The sequence below is a fragment of the Anarhichas minor genome, unplaced genomic scaffold (genome assembly GCF_050575085.1).
Source record: "Anarhichas minor isolate MPS153535 unplaced genomic scaffold, ASM5057508v1 ptg000058l, whole genome shotgun sequence".
In the NCBI taxonomy this organism is placed as follows: domain Eukaryota; kingdom Metazoa; phylum Chordata; class Actinopteri; order Perciformes; family Anarhichadidae; genus Anarhichas; species Anarhichas minor.
This window is the reverse complement of record NW_027466504.1, coordinates 2,561,973-2,588,814: the sequence shown is the minus strand read 5'-3', so window position 1 is coordinate 2,588,814 and position 26,842 is coordinate 2,561,973. Positions and strand designations below refer to the sequence as shown.

The window sequence follows — 26,842 nt, the reverse complement described above, 5'->3', positions numbered from 1 at the left end:
GATTTCTAGTATTGAGTAGAAATGCTCTCTATTTTCCTTACAAGCCCAGTTCTCCACAGGTGTGATTTGGTCAATCTTAGTGATAATTGGCATAGAATGGACAGTGAAATCAGTGACTCTAATCATATTTTAGTTTTTTCAGACATGGTGTAATTATGAACACTGTTTTATTTATTTTTCCCCACTTTCCTTTCAGAAATCAGGAAATCAAAATACACATATGGTCAAATTAAACAACAAAGGTTTTCTTGGAATGTTGTCCCAACATAAATGCAAATATCCTTGGCAAAGTAATTATTATAAAATGTATTACATTTAAATTAAATTAAACCTGGGGGAGAGATTTACATTTAGAGAATGCTTAATGAGCAAATCAAGCACAATCTACTCCAATACAGCTTATTGCTGGCCATTCATAACCAAAATATGTGCTATGAGGGGAAAGATGAATACTGTTTTATATATTGAACGTCTGTTGAATAAATCACAAACCATGTGTGGACTTATAAAAGTAGCTTACAAAATTTGTGAAAACACAAGCTTACTGCACAGCAGCCATTTCACATGCTGATCGTTGTTGAATTTATCTTTAGAACTTAATCTATTTTATTATTATTGGGGCAAAGCTGAGCTTTTCAGTTTCTCTGATTGCTGGCCAGTCTGTATAAAGCAGCGTCGTTGGTAGGCATGTAAACCTATAAACCAGCGAACATTTGCAGTTTCCAAATATCCTCTATTTCTGCTGTTATTGCGTTGGGTGCGAGATGTGAGCGCATCTCTAGTGAGCTTAACCACAAACTGTCATTCAGCGTTTGGAAAATATCTCTCCTACCTCTGTCTTTGCATCACCTTCTCCTCTGCTTAAGAAACTCTTTATTTAGTCCTCCCTCCTCGAAAGTTTTTTTTTTTCACCTTAGCAGCTCTCTTAAGGGCTAAAGTGCTTTGTGAATCTTTTTTTTTTTAATCTATACCATTAACTTGTCAACTTTTTTGAAAACTCTTGGGATTTTCTTAGAATTTTGTCACTTTGAGCAACTCTTTGTACTAGGATGCTTTATGAATACGGCCCCTGATCTTTACAAGGTACATGACATTCTCATTGCATTTTTCATTCAAACTGCTTTATTGGTATGCGCAAAATATGTTGCCAACTAGTTTACAGAAGATTCACGTATTTTGACACAAAGTACATATTAAATACACAGGTGTCACATATGCAGGTTCTTTATTACACTGATGCACTTTGACTGCTATACAATACACTACAGTTTAGGACCATTTAATACAATCACTTAAAACCACAGAGATCCATCCATCCATCCACTGAACTTTCCATCCATCCATCCACCAACAAACTCTTCTACCCATCTATCCACCTAGCCATCCATCTAACACTAACAAATGTATCACGTGATAAAAGGAGAGAGAAGGGGCGATAAGTCAGATGAGGTGGACAGAGATAAAGACTAGAATGCTAAGTAGCAAGCATATTAGACAATCTGGTGGAAAATGGAGATAGACTGTAAGGCTAGAGAGGTCAGGTTTAGGTGGCTTAATGCTGAGCAGGAAGGAGTGGCCGGATATAAAAAGACAGTTGAGAACAAATGACAATGAGAGTTAGTATTTAACAGATAAAAGATCGAGATAGAATCATTTCACTTTTTGTTTGTCCTCCAAATTAAGCATGGGCATGTTTACAATATATCTGCTTGTCTCAAAGAAGAAGAAAGAAACATTCCTTTATTAGTCCCACAGTGGGGAAATTATTCTCTGCATTTGACCCATCCCTGTATATACAGGTGCTGGTCATATAATTAGAATATCATCAAAAAGTTGATTTATTTCACTAATTCCATTCAAAAAGTGAAACTTGTCTATTATATTCATTCATTACACACAGACTGATTTATTTAAAATGTTTATTTCTTTTAATTTTGATGATTATAACTGACAACTAAGGAAAATCCCAAATTCAGTATCTCAGAAAATTAGAATATTACTTAAGACCAATACAAAGAAAGGATTTTTAGAAATCTTGGCCAACTGAAAAGTATGAACATGAAAAGTATGAGCATGTACAGCACTCAATACTTAGTTGGGGCTCCTTTTGCCTGAATTACTGCAGCAATGCGGTGTGGCATGGAGTCGATCAGTCTGTGGCACTGCCCAGGTTGCTCTGATAGTGGCCTTCAGCTCTTCTACATTGTTGGGTCTGGCATTTCGCATCATCCTCTTCACAATACCCCATAGATTTTCTATGGGGTTAAGGTCAGGCGAGTTTGCTGGCCAATTAAGAACAGGGATACCATGGTCCTTAAACCAGGTACTGGTTGCTTTGGCACTGTGTGCAGGTGCCAAGTCCTGTTGGAAAATGAAATCTGCATCTCCATAAAGTTGGTCAGCAGCAGGAAGCATGAAGTGCTCTAAAACGTCCTGGTATACGGCTGCATTGACCTTGGACCTCAGAAAACACAGTGGACCAACACCAGCAGATGACATGGCACCCCAAACCATCACTGACTGTGGAAACTTTACACTGGACCTCAAGCAACGTGGATTGTGTGTCTCTCCTCTCTTCCTCCAGACTCTGGGACCCTGATTTCCAAAGGAAATGCAAAATTGACTTTCATCAGAGAACATAACTTTGGACCACTCAGCAGCAGTCCAGTCCTTTTTGTCTTTAGCCCAGGCGAGACGCTTCTGACGCTGTCTGTTGTTCAAGAGTGGCTTGACACAAGGAATGCGACAGCTGAAACCCATGTCTTGCATACGTCTGTGCGTAGTGGTTCTTGAAGCACTGACTCCAGCTGCAGTCCACTCTTTCTGCATCTCCCCCACATTTTTGAATCGGTTTTGTTTCACAATCCTCTCCAGGGTGCGGTTATCCCTATTGCTTGTACACTTTTTTCTACCATATCTTTTCCTTCCCTTCGCCTCTCTATTAATGTGCTTGGACACAGAGCTCTGTGAACAGCCAGCCTCTTTTGCAATGACCTTTTGTGTCTTGCCCTCCTTGTGCAAGGTGTCAATGGTCGTCTTTTGGACAACTGTCAAGTCAGCAGTCTTCCCCATGATTGTGTAGCCTACAGAACTAGACTGAGAGACCATTTAAAGGTCGTTGCAGGTGTTTTGAGTTAATTAGCTGATTAGAGTGTGGCACCAGGTCTCTTCAATATTGAACCATCGATCCATCCATTTTCCACCGCTTATCCGGGGTCGGGTCGCGGTGGCAGCAGGGCAAGCAGGCCGACCCAGACCTCCCTCTCACTGGCAACATGTTCCAGCTCATTCTGGGGGATCCCGAGGCGTTCCCAGGCCAGCTGGGAGATGTAATCTCTCCAGCGTGTTCTGGGTCTTCCCTGGGGTCTCTTCCCAGTTGGACGTGCCTGGAAAACCTCCAGTGGGAGGCGTCCAGGAGGCATCCTAATTAGATGCCCGAACCACCTCAGCTGACTCCTTTCGACGCGAAGGAGTAGCAGCTCGACTCCAAGCTCCCTCCTGATGACCGAGCTCCTTACCCTATCTCTAAGGCTGAGCCCGGCCACCCTACGGAGGAAACTCATTTCGGCCGCTTGTAGCCGCGACCTTGTCCTTTCGGTCACGACCCAGAGTTCGTGACCATAGGTGAGGGTAGGAACGTAGACCGAGTGGTAAATTGAGAGCTTTGCCTTCCGGCTCAGCTCCCTCTTCACCAAGACGGTCCGGTGCAGCGCCTGCTTTACTGCTGCAGCTGCACCGATCCGTCTGTCGATCTCCCGCTCCATCTTACCCTCACTCGTGAACAAGACCCCGAGATACTTGAACTCCTTCGCTTGAGGTAGGCACTCCGTCCCCACCTGGAGGGAGCAATCCACCGGTTTCCGGCAGAGCACCATGGCCTCAGATTTGGAGGTGCTAACTCTCATCCCCGCCGCTTCACACTCTGCTGCAAACCGTCCCAGTGAATGCTGGAGGTCACGATCCGAGGAGGCTAACAGGACCACATCATCTGCAAATAGCAGAGAGGCGATCCCGAGACCCCCGAAACTGACGTTCTCCGCCCCCAGGCTGCGCCTAGATATCCTGTCCATGAAAATCACGAACAGGACTGGTGACAAAGGGCAGCCCTGGCTGCCCTTTGAATATTGGCAGCCAGTTGAATATTGAACCCTATTCTAATTTTCTGAAATACTGAATTTGGGATTTTCCTTAGTTGTCAGTTATAATCATCAAAATTAAAAGAAATAAACATTTTAAATATATCAGTCTGTGTGTAATGAATGAATATAATAGACAAGTTTCACTTTTTGAATGTAATTAGTGAAATAAATCAACGTTTTGATGATATTCTAATTATATGACCAGCACCTGTATATATAGGGAGCAGTGGGCTGCCAATGACAGGTGCCCAGGGAGCAGTTAGGGGTACAGTGTCTTGCTCAGGGACACAGGACACAGTGCAGCCGAGGATCGAACCGGTGACCTTTCGGTTGGCAGACAACCCTCTCTACTCAGTAAGCCACAGTCACCTAAGTGCTCATCTTGACCCAACGGATCATAACTAAAAGAAATGAGGGCCTAAACTATGAACATAAGGGATTATCCTTTAGTAATTAAAAAAAAAAAAAACTACAGCAGTGGGGATTGATCTTCTGCACAGTCTCATATGCTTTGAAGTTGAGTTTCAGGCCCAGTCATGACTACAATAAAGCCCTACAAGGAAGTGCTGTAAAGCCTGTGAGGCAGGGTGTGGCCACAAAGCTCTGTCACCTGCTCATGTCTATTCATGCATTCTCAGACTCTACCTGGATCACTGCAGGACTCACTCCGTAGCTGGCATATTCCCACATAAGCTCAGGTTGTTTACTGAAACTGCTTAAATTGTGGATTCAAGACTTTTTCTTCACAAAGGACTAGTTGTTATTGTGAGGTAAAGAGAATTTACCTTCATGTACAGATTTTCTTCTGAAAAGCATATTTCATAGAAGCTAAAACATTTTTGTAACATTGTTAATTACAACTGATTAAACATCTGTTTCATCAGTGGTTTTTACTTCCACCCTGAACATTGTCTACAGGCTACAGTATATTTAAGCTATGGAGCGTCTGAAGTTAGTCCTGCAGTACTTTCAGTCGAACTCTGAGTCCATCTCCAATGGAATCTGTATCATCCTGGCCTTAGTCAGTGTCAAGCTCTACACCAGCTTCGACTTTAACTGCCCGTGCCTTCCTCAGTACAACAAACTGTACTCTCTGGGAGTGATGATCGTCCCGCCTATCATACTGTTCTTCCTGGGGGTCCTGGTCAACCGACATACAGGCGTCATGATGGACGAGTGGATGAGACCCGTTGGGAACAGATCCAAAAATCCCGCTGTGGTTAAGTGAGTCAAAAATGTACTTCTTTATTTACTAAAACAGTATTTACGATATCAAGCACATGGAAAAGTGTGGCCAATGTTATTGGTTTAAAGAAATACAAACAAGCCAGATCATCGTTTTCCTGTATACCAGAATGATAATGGTTGTAGCCAGACCTTTCTTTAACGGTAACGCAGCAGTAAACGTTTTTGGCATCGTGTTCTGGCTTCTGTTTGTAGTCAGAGTAGTATTGACCAACTGCATTCGAGCAGACTTTTGGTTGAATGCAGGTAAACAGTTCGAGTGGAGAGCAAAAGAGGTGGAATGCATTGACCGAAAAGCAATATTGGAACCCACTGGCGATGACTACCCTTTTAATTGGTTTAAAATTAGCTTGTAAACTTGTCAGCTTGTGAAACAATCTGGTCGTACACGTCATCTCTCACCTCCAACTTTAGACACCACCTCTCAAGTTGCTAATCGCACTGCAAAAAATGAGCAGCGCACGGAAGAGAAAGTCTTGGCTCGGGTATTTGCCGGCAACAACGGAACCACAGATATATAGCCCCTTGCCCCAAGAGGCTTATCTGTAATCAGACCGATTGTTATTTGGGTCAATGCACTGAATCAGTTTCTCAACAGGGTGGGAGTCATCAGAAGAAAGATATATGTAGAATTGAGTATCATCTGCATAATTATAATGGGGAATATTGTTATTATGAATAATATGAGGGAGGGAGCATGGAAAGATGAAATAAAACACGGCGAATTAAGCTCTGTGGGACCCATAGAAATAGGAGTTGAACGGACATTCTCATTCAAATCAACGTAGCAGGATGGTCAGAGCGGCCTCCATTTTTATGTGTACCGTTGTCATTGCGACCGCTGTAGCGGGCTAACTTCCATATAAACTAAACCAACCACATGTCACGGATTCACTGAGGTGAGCTTTTGGTGTAACAAGTAAAACTAGCAGTGGAGTCGTAACAATGGTTCATCCACCACTCTTGTCATGGTTTAGCACATTGTTATCCCCAGATGACTGTCAGCTTTGTTTGGCTGATTTTCTGTAACCAGTGTATTAGTGAAGCATGATGTAATTAGCAAGCTATCTAGCTAACTAGCGAACAGCTGGCTAGTGAACTAGCTTGCTAATTGCGCCATGCTTTAATGCCACACTGGTCACAGAAAATGAGCCGAATAGCGAGCTGGTGCCGGCGACAGTGCTGCATCTAATGGCTCCTCTGCCTCACTCCCTGCCACTCTGGAGAAAGAAAAGCTACCCAACTAACTCGCCATTTTCTTTTTGCATTATTGAAATGGTCACGGAAAGCAGTTCAATGTCAGTTCTACTCCTATTTCAATGGTGGGACCCCATATGATGTCTTGTACTTAAGGGGGCTGAAGTTACGACAGTATCCAACATATCAAATGTATTGCTGAGCTCCAGAAGAACAAGGATTGAAGTCTTGACTGCATCTATGTTTATTAGAAGCTCCTTTTAAAACTTTGATGAGAGCAGTTTCAGTAAAGTGATCATGACAGGGACCTGACTAGAATATATTATAAGGGCCATTTGCAACCCGCTGATGTTTTTAAAGATATCCCCAATGAAGGGGAGATTGGAGAATCTGTAAGTAGAGAGTCTGTAATAACTGATGACAGCGGTATTCATGGAGGTCTTATTTATAACAGCAATATTTATCTATATTATATCCCTTTATTTTAACTTTAACACTATTTTATGTCTGAGATTCTCACTTTTGAATTCACTCCAATTTTCTTTGGATACATATTAAATGAGCATTGTTGGACGAAGCCTGCGATCTAAGATCGGTAATTGTTATGCATATGACAATAAATAACCTGAACTTAAAAACTTGGAACATTTAGCTAATCCTTTAAATCCAGTATTCATTATGCGCTATAGATCACCCAATATCAAATTTAGCAAAATGACTTCAAGAACTGTACTTTTCCTGCTTATGTTGCTGACACTATGCTAAAGGTGATATTTGAGGGTCAAGCTGTGGAAATTGTGAGAATGAAAACGTGTCCGATGTCCTTCTGCAGGTACCTGTTCTCAGCCATGCTTCAGAGGGCCATGCTGGCACCAATGGTGTGGATCCTGGTCACTTTGCTGGATGGAAAGATCTTCATCTGTGCCTTCAGTGTTAGTGTAGACCCTGCACTCTTCTCAGGTATCGGCAAACACATGCAACATGCTTCAAAGAACAACACATTCTACATCCATACTACTCCGTTTTCAAACAAAAAAACGATCTCCGTCCACACGGCCTTTCAGCATCGTTTTCGAAATGATCTCCGTCCATGCTAACACGCCTGAAAACGAATATCACGTGACTCTTCACGTTCACTGGGCATGCGCGTGGGTGTCGATGTAAACAGGAAGTAGATTGGTTGCTTCATTAAAAAAAATACGACAGAGTAATAAAGTAGTCTTTAATAATGAAAGGTCGTGTTTGATACTTAAGATCTTCTCTAAAATGTTCCTCTATGAACTCAAACAGACAGTTCGTGGAAAGTTTTAGAAGTTTTATTTTTCAGACTTAGTTACAGCACTGCAGGTCTTGTTCTGTCTCTCTCTCTCTCTCTCTCTCTCTCTCTCTCTCACATATCAAATTTACTTTAAAATCAACACTTACACGTAACAGTTTGCTAGATTATGGGTCCATAAATGTGGTCAACACACGTCTCTCACTCGTTTCCTCGGTGTTGTTGTCTGTTCTCACTCGTAGCTCTGCTGGTGGCTTAACTATCTGTCCTACTGAATAGCGTTTACTGCTAACCGCGACTTCAGACGCTCCGTAGGGCTGATAATGCCACTGGTCACTGATCACTGATCGCTCCATTAACAGCTGCTTCCTCCGTAATAATGCAGACTTTAACAGCACAACAGCTGCTAGTAAAGACAACAAGGTCAGCATCGCCTGTAATCAGTTCTCCATGTTAAATTAACCTGGTAGTCGATCGGTATTCAATGTTGTCGTTCGTGAGCTTCCGGGTAAGGGTCACGTGATAGACATGTGACGAATCAGGGAAGGATACGTCATGACTGCTAAGAACCAATCAATTAGCGAACGCGGGTGTGGTTGTGATCGTTTCTAATCATATCCGGTTTCGGCCGTCCACATTTCAAACTTACCCGTTTACGGTGCTCTAAAACTCCGGCGTAGTGTGGACGCTCAGTGTAACCGTAGCAAAACATATGCGTTTTCAAATGGAAACGGAGTAATGTGGACATGGCCTCAATGCAATCTATAATGTTACCGTTGTTGCATAATTGGTTTGTATGATGTATTATGTGGTATGTTTTTGCAGGTTTGCCCAACAATACAGGTCTGGATGTGATCAAAGTCATGGCCAAAGTGCCCTGCAAGGAGGACATTATCTTCAGGAACAGCTCTTTCCGCAAAGCCGTCTCTCGTTACGTTCGCTGCTATTCTCAAGTAAGCTGTTCGAGCCTCGTCTCTACATACACACATCTTTGTACTTTTCACGTCAAGAAGACCATCAATTGGCGGTATGCTCCGTAAGATCAGGGTCAAGGGTTAGTTTACCCTAATATATCTGGTCTGATCCATGGACAGTATAAATGGATGAAGTGTCTCCACTTTCTCCAACTACATAAGGGATTATCTTTCAATAATAAATTCAAAACTTTTTGGTGCAACCACAACTTTGAAGTTAGGCCCAGTCATGACTACAATACAGCCCAACCAGGAACAACTACTGTAAGCCTGTGATGTGAGACAGGGTGTGGCCCCGCAGCTCTGTCACCTGTCTATTCATGCATTCTCAGACTCTATCACTGCAGGACTCACTCCAAAACTGATATATAACTGATACAAGCATATTTCACAGAAGCTAAAACATTTTGTAACACTGTACAAAGGTGAAACCAAAACGTCCCGGACACGGGACGTGAGCTGCCATCTTGCTCTTTTGATGTCACTTGGATTCAGAGTCTGCACAGAGGTGATTGGGGGACTAGAGCCGCGGAATCGAGCTCGCGCCCATAAAACCGCCCAAGCCACTCACACAGCTTGTCAACGGGAGAGCTATCTAGCGGCTACGTTACCACCACATTAGATGTTTGGCTCGAAAGACACAAAAAACAACCATAATATCTCTGTGACTACATTTATGATCAAATTGACACATGTTCTATTACAGACTCGTGATTTGGGTTTTAGTAATCTCTATAAAGATTCATTCATATACGTTCTTTTTTTGTTTGTCTGTGTAGTTTTGACGAATCACATTCGATCAGGCTTTAGAAAATTAATTTAATCTTTTGTTTTTTAGCTCTAAAATAGCATCATGAATTACCATCAATTCTCATGACACTGAAGCATTGAACAGAGTTGACATTGCTGGAGATGGCGCTATGCTGCAATTGACCCTTCGCTAGGCCCGCTTCTGCTCCATCAAGCTGTAGGAGCTACCGCGGAGCCCACACCATCACTAACGGCATCCCCTGAATAGATGTTTTGTAATTTATGGAAAATCTTGCTAACGTTAGTTAATGTTGTGCTAACGTCCTCTGCAAATGTTAGCTCCACAAGTTTAAGTTAAACTATAAAAATGGGGAAACTAATCATTTAACTTGATGAACACAGAGTTGTCATAACAGATTAGAATAGATAGGATAAAACAAAGTATGAGAAAACCCACACAATCGCAAGATATACATAGTGCCTATCCTCATCCCTGGAAAAACAGACTTTCACATTAAATGCTGATTTCGCATTTGAGGCTGCAATGCTGAATTGTTGACACACTAGTCACCTGATCAGACTTTTGTAACCTCCGTGTGTGGGAATATTATGAACAATTGGTGCTACTGACAGACGATTCTTTGTGCACTCGTCCCAGTCACTTCAGCACATGACTGACAGCTTTTGTTGGCTTTGTGTTTGCTAACTTTCCTCGCCCTGTCTAGGCAGTCGGCTGGTCCATCCTCCTCTTCCTGATTGTACTGGGAGCAATGGGACGCCTCGTCAAGCCCTATTTCGACGACCACGCCGCCTCCCTGCAGACGCGCTACTGGAGCAACTACCTCGACGTGGAGCAGAAACTCTTCGATGAGACCTGCGTCCTGCATGCCCGCGACTTTGCCCGCAAGTGTGTGGTGCAGTTCTTTGAGGACATGAGGGAGGATGCTGTGCTCCGTCTTCCCCACCCGCTCTTCATCACCAACCCCAAAGTGGAGTGGGAGGATGAGGAAGAGGAGAGACTTCACGGGGTGTCAAAGCAGGAACAGGTGGACCAGCTTCTCAACAAATGGTACTATAATAAACCTGAGCTGGACGTCACAAGGATAGCCCACAGACCCAAATCATGCGTTATCTGGGAGGTCCGTAACGGGAAGACTTTATACTCTGATGTGTAGGACACAATGTGCTGTAAAGCTGCAGGGTGAATCATGTCATGACTTCACTACCATGAAGCTATAGCGTCATGTTAGGTGTAGGTTACCTCTGTGTAGCATGGCCGTACGCAGGGTTTTAGAAATGCAGAGGTCAGAATTCAGGGGCATTATTTTATTTTTTATTACCCTGATCTAAATACGTGCTAATTAAGAGGTTTGTAGAGCCAACATTTGGATAACAGCTTGAAAACCAACACAGTGGGCAGGAGCATAAATGATCTGTCAAGTTAAATGTTGCAGTGAGTGATCCACACTACAATCTGTAAATACAAAAGAGGGTCAAATGATCACAAAACATCTGCAAATTAATGTTGGCTATGCTTAATTATTGTGACTAAAGTAAAAGCTACTACACATCTCTCTCACCCATTGTGTTAACTGCCTCTGTCTCTTTCTCTGTGACTCCTCACTTGTCTTTCCTGCCAGTGTATTAAAAATAATTTGGTAAAAATTATATATACACCTTTTTTATTTCATCCTTATGTTAGATCCAAACATTTTGGATTTGAGTCATAGAAATGTATCTTAAACAGGACAAAAACGTAAGAAAAATGTGTTTTATAACAATATGTTTATACAATAATAATACTATATTATTACAGTATAATTATGTTAGGTGTTGAGTTGTTAATTGAGCCCATAGGTTCAATTGTATAAACCAAAGATCATATATATTTCTGTGGTAATGAATAGTTAGGATTGCATAAATTAAGATTTGTGTGTGTTGAACAGCACAGGGACAACATATTAATCCTAACCTGGGCACAGTGGGTAATACCTGCTCTTCCTCTCTCATCGCCATCGCCTTCTCTCCTTCTTTTTCACTCAGTCACCACATCTTGTTTTTGACTTCTAAAAAAGACATTAACTCTTTAGGGGCCAAACCATTTTGCGAGGGTAATTTGACTAGGGTGCGACGTCTTGCTGGTTTTGCATACAGGTTGTTGACTTGCAGCTCACTCACACAGATTAATGGAAACATGCAAATGGACGTTTGGAACCAAATAACTCTAGTCTACAGACTCTCACAAAGATACTATTTACTACTTCATTGTATTTAGATTGCTTTAAAGAAGCACTTATAAATATTTCGACATAAACAATCTATCAAATCTGTGTATGTATGTGTTGTTGACGTAGTTACAACCACTGTTAATTTACACCAACTCTGCAGTTCCCCTCAGTGCTATGGAACCTTTAGCAGCTAAAGACAAACACTACTTTAAATGAATGATGATGATGCTCCTTAACTGCTGGATATATAAATAGGCAATTGTTTGCTAACATATTCACCATTTTGAAAGAAGAAATAACATTCTTTGTCTTACAAATTCAATTTGAAATCCAGAGAAACAAAAGACACTGTTGCTTATTTTAACACACTCAGGGGTTTTGTTGCTACAACCTCACTTTGTCTGATATTACCAGTAGTTTATGTTGGCTAATGTTAGATAATGTAAGCTATATTTAGATATTGTTGTTGGCGTCTTACTGCTTCTTATCAATGTTCTAATTGTCAAAGCTCTTCATTTACTTCTGAAAGCAAGCATATCCATTTATTTCCTAAAAAGCTAAAAGAGTTGCACGTGGAAGCATAGCATAGATGTGTGACAAATCAGAGGAACAAGACTAAAAGTCTACAGCTAAGCTTGCGGCTCTGTAAGGCTGTGTCGGCAGCAACCTCCTTAAATTTGCATTCTTTCTAATGGCCATCAGGGGGCCACTCCTCCGGTTGCAAAAGGTAATAGGATTGGCGTTTTTTGACTAAACAGTTCTGGAGTTTCCCCCTGAGAGCTACCTTCAAGGGATTCTTTCTGCAACGCCAATAGAAATGTTTAAGTGACGTAGCTACGCCAATAGGAAGGTTTAAGTCACATAAGCTGTCCAAGTTGCTGTAGTTTGCTTTCCTTAAGCTTTCTTAGCTTTTTAGGTAAGAAGGAATAAACAACTCAGTTGCAAGCCACAATCATACAAACGCAAGCAAAATAGCGGTCACAAAAGTACTTTTTTTCTATTTCAGTATTTCAAGTGTCTGTGCTTTGTGCTATTGGGTTAGCTTGCAGTCCATTTGTCTGTGTTTCCTTTCTTTTTTTGTATGAGCTGTTTTTTGTGTTGTCTGTTGTTCTCACATCTAACAGGGTTTTGTTTAATGGCGGTTGACAGTTCTGGTTCGTGTGTTCGACAAATGTTTGTACAGTAACATTACTTATGGTTCCTTTTGTGCTTGGAGAGTATCTACAAAAAGATTCCCTCAAAATGGCATTCTAAGAAATACAATTGTTTCTTTTGGTGCGAACACAATAAAAAAGGGGGTTTTAGAACTTTGTTTTTACGGCCAAAACACCAAACTTGAGGCTTCAAATACAGCAGTCCAGAAACCAATGGATAGTATCACGGTGACCACACCCACTTCTTATTTACACTCTATTGGCTGTACTTAGGCCAAATTGTTGTTTTAGCTAAATGCTAAAGTTAGCATGTCAGGTATCATGTTTACCATCTTAGTTTAGAGTGTTAGCATGCTATCATTTGCTAATTAGTACAAAACACAAAATACAGCTGAGGCTCGCACGAATGCCTTTAGTTTGCAGATATTTGGTAATAAACCAAAATATCAGAAAAACTAGGATTTTGAGGTCATGATGGAGCAAGATGAAAACTTAGAGGATCACCAAAGTGACAATTTCAATTCATCCTGAGGGGGAACATGAATTTAATGAGAATCCATCCAATAGTTGTTGAGATATTTGTAAATAATACACATTAAGGCCTAATTGTTCTAGTGGCTGGCAAACAATTTTCCTCCAAATTTCTGATGGTCAGTGCTGAGAGACTAACCCTAACCAAGAAGCAAGAAGGGTCAAGGAGAAATGGTAGAGCGTACAGGTCCAAGTGGAAAAAAAACAACTAAATCTTTTGGGATTTTTCCAAATGAGAAGGAAGGGTAAGAAGTTAGTCAAACTTTTTTTGTAAGTGCCAGTTTAGCTGGGTTAAGCCAGAATCATACTGGCATCAGGAGCAGCCTCTCAGTTCCTTGTTTGTACCGCTTTTTTTTGTGGTATTGCTATGTGAGCAACACATGTTTTCATTTACAGACCACATTTTTTCTTCCATTGGGGAGGAAACCGGAGGGCAGTTCCTGAGTCACCACTGGTGCCCAGACTGCTAACACAGCCTCAAAGTTGCACGCAAAAGCAGGGACTTCTCAGTACAGTTTTTCCCTGAAATTGCATTGGATGATAAAAATGGATTAAAAAGTCTGAGTCACATGTCCAGCCTCAGGACACTGCCAGAGCGTGAGTTTGCATGACTACATTCTTTGTTTTCAATAAAGTGGCAGTATTTTTATATATAAAAAAACATTCATCTCAGTCTGTTTTCCACGATCTCTGGCTTCTTTGTTGATTGAGTAAGTATGACGTAAGTGTTAGACTTATTTTCTGCAACTAAACTGAATCCATTCATTACAAAACAGTCATTCAGACTACAGTAATAATTAATGCGGTGTGCTCGTTTAAAACCGAAAAAATCTCAAACTTATTGTTTCCTATTTATTTTCCTTTTCGTTCTCTGTCTGCAGCCTGACAGTCCTGTAAACGACACTCATAGCTCTTCAGTGTTATCCTCAGTAAAGACACAACATCCAAACATGGCTGCTGCAGCACTCGTCACAGAGAACTTTAAGTTTGTGTCCCTCTTCTTCAAGAGTAAAGATGTGATGATCTTCAACGGTCTGATTGCACTGGGCACTGTGGCCAGCCAGACTGCATACAACGTTTTTGCCTTTGAATGTCCTTGTTCGTCTGGGAGGAACTACCTCTACGGCCTGGCTTCCATTGGTGTTCCGGCGCTGGCATTTTTCCTCGTTGGAATAATGATGAACAAGAGCACGTGGGACCTAGTGTCTGAGTGTCGGCTCAGAAGGTGCCGGAAGCTGTCGGGAGCCTCTGCCTTTGCGCTGCTGGGAACCATCATCGGTCGAGGTGTGGTGGCGCCGATAACATGGGTAGTTTTCTCTTTGCTGCAGGGCCAGGCGTACATGTGTGCCCTCAGCGAGTTCGTTGACCCCGGCACACTGGAGGGCTTCCCCTCAGGTCAGGGGTCGATGGTAATGGCGAAATTCCCATGTCAAGACAGTGTTCCAACAGAGCTGCAATGCTTCTGGGCCGAAGTTGAGCGACGACTGAAATATGAATCTCAGGTAGTGGAGTACTTTATTTTATTTTTTTGCAGGTTTAGTGTAGCTATTACAGGTGCACACAAGTAAGGGATGTTAAATATCAATCAAAAATAAACGCCAGCTGCTACTTTCGATCTTATTTGCCATCAAATCCCATGAAAGGAATACTTACACATTTTGGGAGGGATTTATTTGCTTTCTTTCCAAAAAAATAAGGGAGAGGCTTGAAACCAATCTTGTTTTTTTTCCTTAAGTATGGAGCTGGAGTGTGGACATAGTTAGCCTAGCTTAGCATAAAGACTGGAGGCAGATGGAAACAGCGAAATTCAAAAGTACACCTACAGCCTTACGTGCTGGAATTATTTATTGATGCACAACAGCTGTATCCATCTGCCTAGTGCTTCTGTGTAGCATCCCCGTCTACGGTGCAGGTTGCTAGATACAGTGCGGTCACTGAGTAAAGGTTTTGGTCGTAATAGCACCAAACCTGGCAATCTCACTGTGAAGAAAAGACTTCAGGAGGCTGCACAGAGTCACTGAACACTGTGACAAGAATAGTTTCATTATGTAGCTTGTTTCTGAAGCTACATTAATGGAACAATTGGAACTTTTTGGCACATGTGGAGCAATGACTTATGTTTGTCCACTTATTTTAGTGTATAGTCGCCACGATAAAATGTTTAGCTTTATGGCTAAAATGAAAGACATCTCATTCCAAATGTAAGTCTATGGGGAAAAAGTGTCTTTGGGCACAGTGGCATCACATGAAGGTCCCCGGAAATTGTAATTCCATCGTTTTTGGCCACTATGTAAAATTTGCTTCAAGGCCCAGCGCTCTTCCTGCGGGGTTGTTAGAGAGGGGAAGAGTAGACAAAGGTAAAAATATGAACCAGCAAACACAAATGTAACTGATCCATTGCCTCAGAACCTACTAATGGTGTTGACCTCAATGCTCTCTGTTCTTTTCAGCTCATAGGCTGGCTGCTGGTGGCAGTAATGTCATTGACGGTGTTCCTGATGCTGTGCATGAAGCGCTGCTCCTCTCCACTTGGCTACCAGCAGGAGAATTACTGGTCCCAGTACCGCTCTGACGAAAAGACCCTCTTCCAGCGCACTGCGGCTGTCCACGCCCGCCTGCTGGCCGCGGAGAACGTTAAGAGCTTCTTTGGCTTTGTGGCACTGGAGACGGAGGAGAAGGAGCAGCTGGCTGAGCACCAGAGTGCCGGTCCCATCTGTAGCACCAACTGGAACAGGGTGACTGGTGTCTACCTCTACAGGGAGAATAAAGGACTGCCTCTTTATAGCAGGCTCAACAAATGGGCCACGTACAGTCTGGAGAATAACATGGAGGCTATGGAGAAAGAGATGGACATGCTCAGCTGACCGGATCCTTCTGGAAGGTGGTCCAGTGACTGCTAGCATAAAGGCCTCAGTATTTTTCAAACAAAGTGGGTCATCAAATGGCAGCTACAGTGTAACCCCCTCCCTCTTCTCCTTTCCTATTTCATAACTTTCTCTGACAATTGTCGTAACTTTCTGAAACAGACAATCTTGACGGTCACACACACTATTTCTGCCACATTGCCTTTAGGCAGGTTTCGATGACAAGACCAATTTAGTTTGAAACATACTGAACCCTTTAGTTCACCATCAATACAACTTTGGTTATACTCCCAGATGGATACTTGGACAGCTGTGGACAGCATTTGGAAGACAAGTTTGGAGGGCACCAATGCACGGTAGATTGCTATGCTACCACTTGTAGCGTAGTGGTGGCGTGGACACGTCTGGACAAGTCTGCTTGGTCACACACATATATATGTGTTTATATATGTTAGTTTTTGCCATTCAAATTCTCTGAAAAGTATCCTTTTGACTTGATCAAAAAATATAAAATTTTAAATAATCCGAGCAAACAGGGCACTGAGGTACGTTTACCCCTGGTATTAACATGTGGTCTGTGTCTTGATATGTTCACCATGTTTGTTGACAAGCCCGCCTGCTTTGCCCACCTAATTTGCAAATCAAATTTGATCACAATGCGGGCTGAAACTAGTCAAGGAAAAAGCTTATTACCAGGTGTAAATGTGGCGCTAGATAAAGGATTTGACTGTAATTAAGTCAGATTCCTCATTAAAAGATTCAGATTATTTCTAGTTCCATTTGCAATGTTCCTTTTAAAAGTTAACTTTGTTCATTAATAAACTCAAAACCATTACGTGTGGCAGTATACTGTCTCTATGGGCTGAATCTGTCAGAGTACTTTTTAGTTTTTTTAAACGTTTTCATCTCTTTCATTAGGCTGATTACAATGAGGCGTGGTCTTTTGTCATGCAGTATTAAATCCCCAACATCCAACTTGGGATGGTACCTGTGTTTCTGTACTGATGCTTTATTCAACAACAATAATCTGGCCAGACAGATTCCAATGCTTGGGTCTGCAAGCCAATAGTCTAGTGGACCCCAGCCGGACAATAGTGAAGCGTACTGATGTTTCCAGAGGCTTTTATGTGTCAGGGCCAAAAGTCTAAACTGAAAAAAAAAGATTTTAGACTGTAAGAAATAAGATTTGAATCTGAAACTGAAAAATATGAGACCTCAAATATCAAAATATATATATGAAAGTGAAAAATGAAAATAAATATTTTATTCAAAACAATTCCAGAACTGAATCAAAATTATATTCAACCCCAAAAAACTTTTCATTCACTTATTTTTATTTTGAATACATTGCTGTATTTTTCAATGTTCAAGACAACTTGAACTTTCAGGTTCAAAATTTTTTTCAAATGATCAAAACTATTGGCCTGGATTTGGCTCCATTGTCAGGTTTTGAAGGCCAAAACGGTAATAGGGGATGGACCCAAATGCAGGGAGACACAGTGAAACAGAGGGTTGAATTATGGTGGCTTTAATTACTAAGAAAAATGTCTAACACAAAAACTAGAGCAGGGGAATCAAAAAATGTATAACAAAAAAAATCCAAGAAAACAAAACTACTAAACAGAAAACATGGCAGAGAAGAGCAGGGATCACATCAGAGACATACCAGGAATCATTGTCCAAAAAAAAATCAGGGAGCAGAGCAGGAATCACAACAGGAAACACCACAGACACACCACAGACCAACCGACAATAAGACAGGGGACACACAGGGTTTAAATACACAGGGAAGGTGCACAGCGTTGCTGAGTAAGCAGAGCAAACCGTTTTTGACCGCGCAACATTTAATGAATGTAAATATTATGATTTATTTGGTCTATGTAGAGGAAATGGATAACGACAGAGAAAGTGGTTGGCCTCTGATTATGTGAGAAATAAAATACCTATATTGGAAACTGGACTTTATTTATGGCACGTGTCAGAACAAACATCAGCAACCCTGGTGACTTTTTTGATAAGCAACGAGGTCACTACAATCACAATATCTAAATGTTCACATTTAGATATAAAATCATTAATCTCCTCTCTCTCCCATTGTACTAGAAATTATATCATATGGAGGATAACAATTTCTGTTGAATACTTGAATTTATTTTAGGTTCATTTTTTATCCATGAATGTATTAAGACACAAACCTTATTGGTGTTTATTTTTATTTTTTTATGAGAGAAGTCTATTGGAAATCACTGACTTATTTAAAAAACAGCAAAACAGCAAAAAAAGCTGAACGGTGTTTTGTCTTTTATTAGGTAATAGTTATGTTGGTGTGCTCTGTTTGCTAAATAGCTACTAATGATGTATCTTGTCATTCTGTATATTCTTGTTTTAGACTACATTCTCTATTACAACTAAAAACAATCCGGCCATACTCCTGACCAGAAGATGGCGGTAATGAAGCTGAAAGAAGTTAACCTGTAAAATTCATCAGTGAAGAAGAAATCTTTACTGCGCATGTGTGAAAGTCTGTATTTAACTGTCGAGCGGGCTGATTCAAAATATAACGTTAACCAAGATGTCTTTGATATCTGCGCTGCAGTTTCTGAGGTTAAATGAAATTCCCGGAGGTAAAATTGTATATGTGTGTATGTTGTAAATTACCTTTTCTATTATATTGTAGGTAGAGACCACGCTTAATTGAATTTCCCGGCTGTTTGTCAAGCAATGTTGACAGCTAACGTAGCTATTTCCCGGGTTTTGTGCCCCGTCCTGTGTAGAGGAAGAATAACGCTACTAACTCCATTCACATATCTTGCAAATTAGACAATGCGGGCTGCTTTGGAAGTAAAACACAGTTAAAACGAAACTCCAGACCTGTACCTAAGTCGCGACGAGCCACTGGCGTTTTCGACAAACAACTGTCTAACGAAGACTCACTGTAATTTTGTGCAGCTGTCGTGTAACACGTTAATCACAGCGTTTGTAACGTTAAGTAAGCCCAGTTTAGTTTAGCTTGCATTAACTAGTTATCTGTTTGCCCAATTAGGTTAAAGAATACAGGTTTATAGTTACTGCTAAACGTGTTAAAGCCATGTTGTAAGGTTATTAAGACACATCGACTCCTGATAACGTTGGTACTCTTTAGTGTTGGCAGCTCCTTCAACAGATCTTAAGTTTGTTTAATTAAAAAGGCACAAACGTCATCGTTTGGAGGAAATATCATCATTTTGGTTCATATAAATCGTTACATTTAATATTATTTTTCATACATTTTGTTTTTACTCTAAACATTTACCAGCTTTTAATTTCCCTCAGAAAACAGAGCTCTCTCAAGTTCCGAAATACTGTCTGTCGTGTTTTTGTATCACTTGGGGGGGTAATGTGATAACTGGTGTGATTTCTAGCCTGGGTGGATGCAGTGTGGGACTTGGAGTTCACAGAGAGAGAACCACTGGATGACACCATAGAGGACGAACTCGCAGTCAGTGGAGACAAGGCCTTCAGAACTTTGTACCAGTGTTTACTTGCCCATGCTGCTGACCAACAAGATGGAGCTTCACAGGTAAAGCTGATCCAGCACTGAAACACTCTGTCCTCTGCTCCACGGAAAACAAATAGAAATGTGTGTATATATATATATATATATATATACTGAAATGTACTGAACCTAGTGGCTCTTCCCGAAATGCTGTGTGCTCTGATGTTGATGCAAAACACCAGTGTGCTTTTTTTTTTTTTTTGGTAGCAGCAGTAAGCATTGTCTTGTCTCGCTGCAGAGCATCTGGGCGATTCTGGGGGAGAACGAGGTGTCGATCAAGTCCCTGGTGGCCGTGCTGTCCTTCTTTGTCCTGGCGGGAAAAGCCAAAACGGCCAATGTCCAGCAGAGGGTGAGCAGTCTGCACGCAGCATCACTCTACCTGCTGCTGCTGGGAATCCCAGGTGAGGAAATCTAACAAAAAACATATATGTAAGAACGTCGGCTTGTAGTTTCGGTGCAGCCACAACGTCAAATTTGTTAAAACTGTAACAATAAGGTTTCATCTTTTTTTCTGTAATAACAGTTATTAGATACTGTCCAGCTTGTCCATTCATTTAACTTAACAGTTGAGCAATAAACAATTCTGTGGAATAGTGTGAAACCATGGGCAGGAATGTGTACTGCATTACTGGTATACAGGTGCATCTTTGTGTGTGCATGACACAAACAAAACTGGAATATCATGAGAACCAACACCAAATCGATGCCAAAATTCTGAAAACGTACTTTTTCTACTGTACCACTATGGTACATACCATACGTAATCGGGATCAGGGCTTGAGACTAACGCTAATCTATGGAGGTGGCATTGAGTTACATTATGATACGTTCAAGCTCTATTCAGTAAAAATTAATTGAAAGAAATACTTAATGACCTTGTTAAAGTTCAGTCCAGGTGATTGTTGTTAGTTTGTTGGAGAAGCTAACATTTATGTTAGCCTTATAGAACCATGTGAAAAGGGTTGTAATATATGCTCTGCAATCCAACTGAAAACATGAACCGCTCTTGTGTCATTAGCGTCAGTATTTCATTTTGGTGAATTATGTGTGCCAAAACTCATACTAGGGCTGGGCGGTATACCGGTTTTAATTTCCCGTACGTCATACCGGTGCACAGCCGAAAACAACTTCTGTCGCTTTTCAACAGGCAGCAAAATATATTGTTCGCCGCTGGAGGCGCTACGGTCGGAGCTAGTTGTCTTAAGTGTATTGAGAGGGAACCCTAGTCATGGTCATAACTTTATAACGACACTTAACAACCTACAACTAACGTTCTTTAACAGGGTAAAACACCACGACACAACAGTTTATTACAGATAAACAATTTGTAGCACTAATAATTGTACATTTATAAAATTTCTCCGCCAAACTGCATGCTGGGTATAGCTTGCTAACAGTCTGCTAACAGCTGGGAGAGGCTCTGTCGCGCCAGTAACATTACATTAAAGAGCGATGCAGGATGAACAAAGACTGAACAACAAAAGGTATTTAGGTCAGACACATATGCAACGCTGATTACCGTAATATGTGTGGTATTTGTTATAAATGTACGTTGGTGAGAAGAAGCTGTACATGGACTTCTTCTTTAAATTCCATTGGCGGATCGCAACCAATTTGCATAGGTGCATAACGCCACCTACTGTACCGGGGTGTGCATTTTCAGGGTAACCTTTTCTTCACTGTTCTGATAATAATATAAAATAAAATAATATATATATATAAATAACTAAAGAAATAAACCTAAACAACACCTACGTTAGTACGTAGGTTTCCTATGGTCTAATCCCATTTCTTTCCATGGAGGGGCTTAAGGAAACAGGAAGTGACGGAACGGAAGATAGCCACACAAACAGCTGTTCACCGCTCGCTGGCCAGCCGTTTCTTTTCGGCGTTAATTAATTAATGCTTTAACGCGGGGGGAAAAATACCGTGAAACCGCCAGAGTCTTACAAAATACCGTGATATGCATTTTTGGTCATACCGCCCAGCCCTAACTCATACTGCTTCAATAGTTATACATCAAATCTAAAAACCAAATATAACATAATTTTCCAGTATCCAGCAGCGGTCTCCAACCTTTTTGGCGCCACGGACCGGTTTGATGTAAGACAATATTTTCACGGACCGGCCTTCAAGGTGTGGCGGATAAAGACGACGAAATAAAATGATACGATCGGCATGAAAACAAATATAAAATGCATACAAAATACAACTCGCAATAACACTGAATCAGTGGGAGCCCTGAGCTTGTTTCTCTGCAACGAGACGGTCCCATCTGGGGGTAATGGGAGACAATGACACCCAAAGTCTGTTCCTTATGTCCAGTCTACTTCGTAATTTTGTTTTGATTGCTGTCACTGCAGAAAATCCCGCTTCACAAAGATAGGATGTTGGAAATGGAAGCAGGGTTTTCAGTGCTTTAGTGGCGATCTCAGGATATTCAGCCTTGATTTTAATCCAAAACACCAGCAGAGTTGTTGTCTCAAACATACTTTTAAGGCCACCGTCATTTGCAATCTCCAGCAGCTGATCTTACTCGTCACCACATATTCTGCAGAGCGGGCTTGGTGCGTCACAATTACTCCTGATACTTAATTAGACTCCTGATATTGTCTGTTAAATGAAGCTTTCATTTTCTTGGAAGTGGTAGGCTCTTCTTCTGTCTCCTCAGTGGGCCTAGTGCTGGGCGGTATGACCAAAAATGTGTATCATGGTATTTTATAAGATTCTGGCGGTTTCACGGTATATTTTTTTTTTTCCGCGTTAACGCATTAATTAATTAACGCCGAAAACTAACACAAGAACCTGCCGGCCAGCGAGCGGTGAACAGCTGTTTGTGTGGCGGGTCTTCCGTCACTTCCTGTTTCCTTCACTTCCTGTTTCCTTCACCTACATTCCCCTGGGTCCTAAGTCCCTCCATGTACAGCTTCTTATCACCCTCTATGTACCAACGTACATTTATAACAAATACCACACATATTACACGGTAATTAGCGTTGCATATGTGTCTGACCAAAATACCCCAAAAAGCATCCGAGGACCGTAATCGCATACACTCTTCGTATTCCAACACATGTTTTCGGCTGAGGAGATGGAGTAAATTTACAATATATCGTCTTTCGATCTATGTCGGATTTTTTAAAACCAAAAAACCTCCAAACAGCAGACACAGCTCCTCTCTCCTCCTGCATTGCTCTTTTCTGTTCTTTAATGTAGCGACGGAGCTTCTTCTAGCTGTTAGCAGACTAGCGGGCTAGCTAGCGAGCTGTACCCAGCATGCTGTTCGGCGGTGTAATTTTATAAATGTACAATTATTAGTGTTACAAATTTTTTTATGTGTCACAAACTGTTGTGTCGTGGTGTTTTGCCCTCTTAAAGAGCGTTAGTTGTGGGTTATTAGTTGTTATAACCATGACTAGGGGTCTCAATACACTTAAGATAACTAGCTCCGACCGTAGCGGTCCTAGCGGCAAACAATATATTTTGCTGCCTGTTGAAGAGCGACAGCAGTTGTTTCGGCTATGCACCGGTATGACGGTGTGTGAAAAATTAATATAAGAGAAGTTAAAACCGGTATACCGCCCACCACTAAGTGGGCCAATTCGCCTTTGCAAAGAAGCTCTCCAAAAGTTATTTACTAATTTTCGCTAGTTTGCGGGCTTAATTTTTGAGGTAATGTATTGCGTGACCGTGACACGTGACATGTGTGACATGAGAGAATCCGGTAATTTTTCAAAATAAAACTTCTTTCAGACTGATAATCAATAAAACGGAAATAATATCATATTTATTCTTTCTGTGCGGCCCGGTACCAAATGACCCACGGCCCGGTACCGGTCCGCGGCCCGGTGGTTGGGGACCGCTGCCTTAAAGGGTCAGTGTGTAACTTTTTGGGGGATCTATTTGCAAAAATGGAATATAATATTTGTATGTTTTTATTTATGTATGTATGTATGTATATACAGTTGTGTGAAAAAGTGTTTGCCCCCTTCCTGATTTCTTATTTTTTTGCATGTTTGTCACACTTAAATGTTTCAGATCATCAAACTAATTTAAATATTAGACAAAGATAACACAAGTAAACACAAAATGCAGTTTTTAAATGAAGGTTTTTATTATTAAGAAGAAGAAAAAAAATCCAAACTTACATGGCCCTGTGTGAAAAAGTGATTGCCCCCCCCTGTTAAAACATAAATTAACTGTGGTTTATCACATCTTTGGAAAGCTGAGTTCAATTTCTCTAGCCACACCCAGGCCTGATTACTGCCACACCTGTTCTCAATCAAGAAATTACTTAAATAGGACCTGCCTGACAAAGTGAGGTAGACCAAAAGATCCTCAAAAGCTAGACATCATGCTGTGATCCAAAGAAATTCAGGAACAAATGAGAAACAAAGTAATTGAGATCTATCAGTCTGGAAAAGGTTACAAAGCCATTTCTAAAGCTTTGGGACTCCAGCGAACCACAGTGAGAGCCATTATCCACAAATGGCGAAAACATGGAACAGTGGTGAACCTTCCCAGGAGTGGCCGGCCGACCAAAATTACCCCAAGAGCGCAGCGACGACTCATCCAAGAGGTCACAAAAGACCCCAGAACAACATCCAAAGAACTGCAGGCCTCACTTGCCTCAATTAAGGTCAGTGTTCATGACCCACCATAAGAAAGAGACTGGGCAAAAATGGCCTGCATGGCAGAGTTCCAAGACGAAAACCACTGCTGAGCAAAAAGAACATAAAGGCTCGTCTCAGTTTTGCCAGAAAACATCTTGATGATCCCCAAGACTTTTGGGAAAATACTCTGTGGACTGACGAGACAAAAGTTGAACTTTTTGGAAGGTGTATGTCCCATTACATCTGGCGTAAAAGGAACATCATACCAACAGTAAAATATGGTGGTGGTAGTGTGATGGTCTGGGGCTGTTTTGCTGCTTCAGGACCTGGAAGACTTGCTGTGGTAAATGGAACCATGAATTCTGCTGTCTACCAAACAATCCTGAAGGAGAATGTCCGGCCATCTGTTCGTGACCTCAAGCTGAAGCGCACTTGGGCTCTGCAGCAGGACAATGATCCAAAACACACCAGCAAGTCCACCTCTGAATGGCTTAAGAAAAACAAAATGAAGACTTTGGAGTGGCCTAGTCAAAGTCCCGACCTGAATTCGATTGAGATGCTGTGGCATGACCTGAAAAAGGCGGTTCATGCTCGAAAACCCTCCAATGTGGCTGAATTACAACAATTCTGCAAAGATGAGTGGGCCAAAATTCCTCTACAGCGCTGTAAAAGACTCATTGCCAGTTATCGCAAACGCTTGATTGCAGTTGTTGCTCCAGGATATGGGAGTGGAGAGGATGGAATGGCCTGCCAGCAGTACTGAACTGCGTGTACACACGCAGTTCTGGAGGTAGTCTCTGATAAACCCCGCTCTGTTGGCATTGGCAGAGAATATTTGGCAAATATTTCATGGGCGCAACCCAGATACTCAGCTCTGCTGCTCATCCCACAAATGCATGTTCCTTACATATGTGGCACCATTTAAAAGGGAAATAAACAGGCTTTCCAACGGTATAAGATTTATTGCCAAGAAGCATTGTTGCAACAAAGAAATAATCTACCAAACACAAATGTCCTTACTTTTTGCGTTATGTTTATATATGTATCACTTGCAATCTATATAGGGCGCTGGGTCTCTCTGCCATGTGATCTTGTAAGATTTAGTTTTTGGCAAGAAACTTCAGGCAGATCATCGGGGATTAATAATAAATTTGCAAAAAACCAACCTGTTTTCAAACTTCCATAAGGTGAGATAAGACTCTACTATGATACGTAACATATGTATTGCTTCCAGGGAGCATCGCCACCAAGGTTTTCCATGAGGTTTTGTTGGATACGTGTTCAGACTTGACCTCTTACTGCTGGCCTCAGGACTCTGGAAAGAAGCGCAAGAAGGACGGCCTGAAGAGCTCTCAGGCGGACGGCAAACGCTCCAAACCACAGCGTAAAGGAACTTCAGAGGTAAAGTCCTCTATCTGAAATCACTCAAACCTGCCAACAGGGCCGTGGTAATATGACGGCACAACCATTTTCTTCAGACTTTCATACACAAACCTCATATGTAGTGCCACCTAGCAGGTTGAATTTTCTTAGTTCAGGTTGAAATGTCTTAAAACCTTCTGGATGGATTGCCATGATGTGAGAGTTACCATGAATGTCTACAAAGGGTGAATTTTCAAAATAGCCCTTTCTTTTTGTGGGGAACTACAGCCAATGAGAGCGCAAGACATGGGTTGAGGGGATGTTAGGTTCAAGGAACCTCTAGACTGTGGGGAAACCGCATGTAATCCAGCCTCTTACACAAAGAGAGCCGGTTTCAATTATAAACAAAGCATTTAATACCGCTCATGCTAAAACAATTGCATAGTGGAGTACATCATTTACAGTTACACCGAATATGACCTGCTCACCCCAAAAACGTTACCACCCACCCAGTGGTACAGGAGCAAGAGGCCGGAATTTCTTTCTCTCCCGCCTTACATAGTTCAAAAAACATCCCATAATGTCCGTAGTTCCTATTGGCAAAATCCAGTTGGCTCCTCCTCCTCGCAGGACCCTCGCACGGGTATGACCTGTAATTGCCTGTCTAGAAATCTATCTGTCCCTTACTCCCAACATACTATTCTTTACAGTTTAAAACATTCAATGACTGTCTTTTATGGCTTAACACTTCTATGGTAAAATTCTATATAAAGATAAGGATTTGCAACTTTTGGCAAAAACCTTCACAAGTTTCACAAGCATAGAGCTAAAGGTGCTACAAATTCTACTAAGATACACTTCTAACTACAAATCACTTGTAACTACAAATCCTAAAACACTTCTACAATTATGAATCTTCTAATTATGTATTCCAAGACACTTCTAATTATGATTTCTTATTTATGAATTATTAA

The 26,842-nt window shown here is 41.4% G+C and overlaps 3 protein-coding genes across 3 annotated transcripts in view; all 3 read left to right on the top strand.

The window, feature by feature from the left end:
- Positions 1-5,076: 5,076 nt before the first annotated feature.
- Positions 5,077-10,756, top strand: calhm3 (calcium homeostasis modulator 3). Its single transcript, XM_076077070.1, has 4 exons — positions 5,077-5,363; positions 7,414-7,541; positions 8,683-8,810; positions 10,307-10,756. The coding sequence occupies exons 1-4, from the start codon at positions 5,077-5,079 to the stop codon at positions 10,754-10,756; spliced, it is 993 nt and encodes a 330-aa protein (XP_075933185.1).
- A 3,634-nt stretch (positions 10,757-14,390) lies between these two features.
- LOC142933255 (calcium homeostasis modulator protein 2-like) lies at positions 14,391-16,358 on the top strand. The gene is made up of 2 exons (XM_076077403.1): positions 14,391-14,996; positions 15,945-16,358. The coding sequence occupies exons 1-2, from the start codon at positions 14,445-14,447 to the stop codon at positions 16,356-16,358; spliced, it is 966 nt and encodes a 321-aa protein (XP_075933518.1). The 5' UTR covers positions 14,391-14,444.
- Positions 16,359-18,914: 2,556 nt separating this feature from the next.
- ncapd3 (non-SMC condensin II complex, subunit D3) overlaps positions 18,915-26,842 on the top strand; it is a 53,560-nt gene continuing 45,632 nt past the window's right edge. Inside the window, exons 1-4 of the mRNA XM_076077250.1 lie at positions 18,915-18,982; positions 19,760-19,917; positions 20,132-20,294; positions 25,741-25,907. Of these exons, the coding sequence (XP_075933365.1) occupies positions 18,931-18,982; positions 19,760-19,917; positions 20,132-20,294; positions 25,741-25,907 (540 nt within the window). The 5' untranslated portion in view covers positions 18,915-18,930. The remainder of the gene's footprint in view (positions 18,983-19,759; positions 19,918-20,131; positions 20,295-25,740; positions 25,908-26,842) is intronic.

Excerpts from the sequence above, each read along its gene's own strand:
- LOC142933255 (XM_076077403.1), top strand. The coding sequence starts at position 14,445 with ATGGCTGCTGCAGCACTCGTCACAGAGAACTTTAAGTTTGTGTCCCTC. Across the intron at positions 14,997-15,944 it reads GACTGAAATATGAATCTCAG|CTCATAGGCTGGCTGCTGGT; the intron begins GTAGTGGAGTAC and ends TGTTCTTTTCAG.
- calhm3 (XM_076077070.1), top strand. The coding sequence starts at position 5,077 with ATGGAGCGTCTGAAGTTAGTCCTGCAGTACTTTCAGTCGAACTCTGAG. Across the intron at positions 5,364-7,413 it reads AAAAATCCCGCTGTGGTTAA|GTACCTGTTCTCAGCCATGC; the intron begins GTGAGTCAAAAA and ends GTCCTTCTGCAG. Across the intron at positions 7,542-8,682 it reads AGACCCTGCACTCTTCTCAG|GTTTGCCCAACAATACAGGT; the intron begins GTATCGGCAAAC and ends ATGTTTTTGCAG.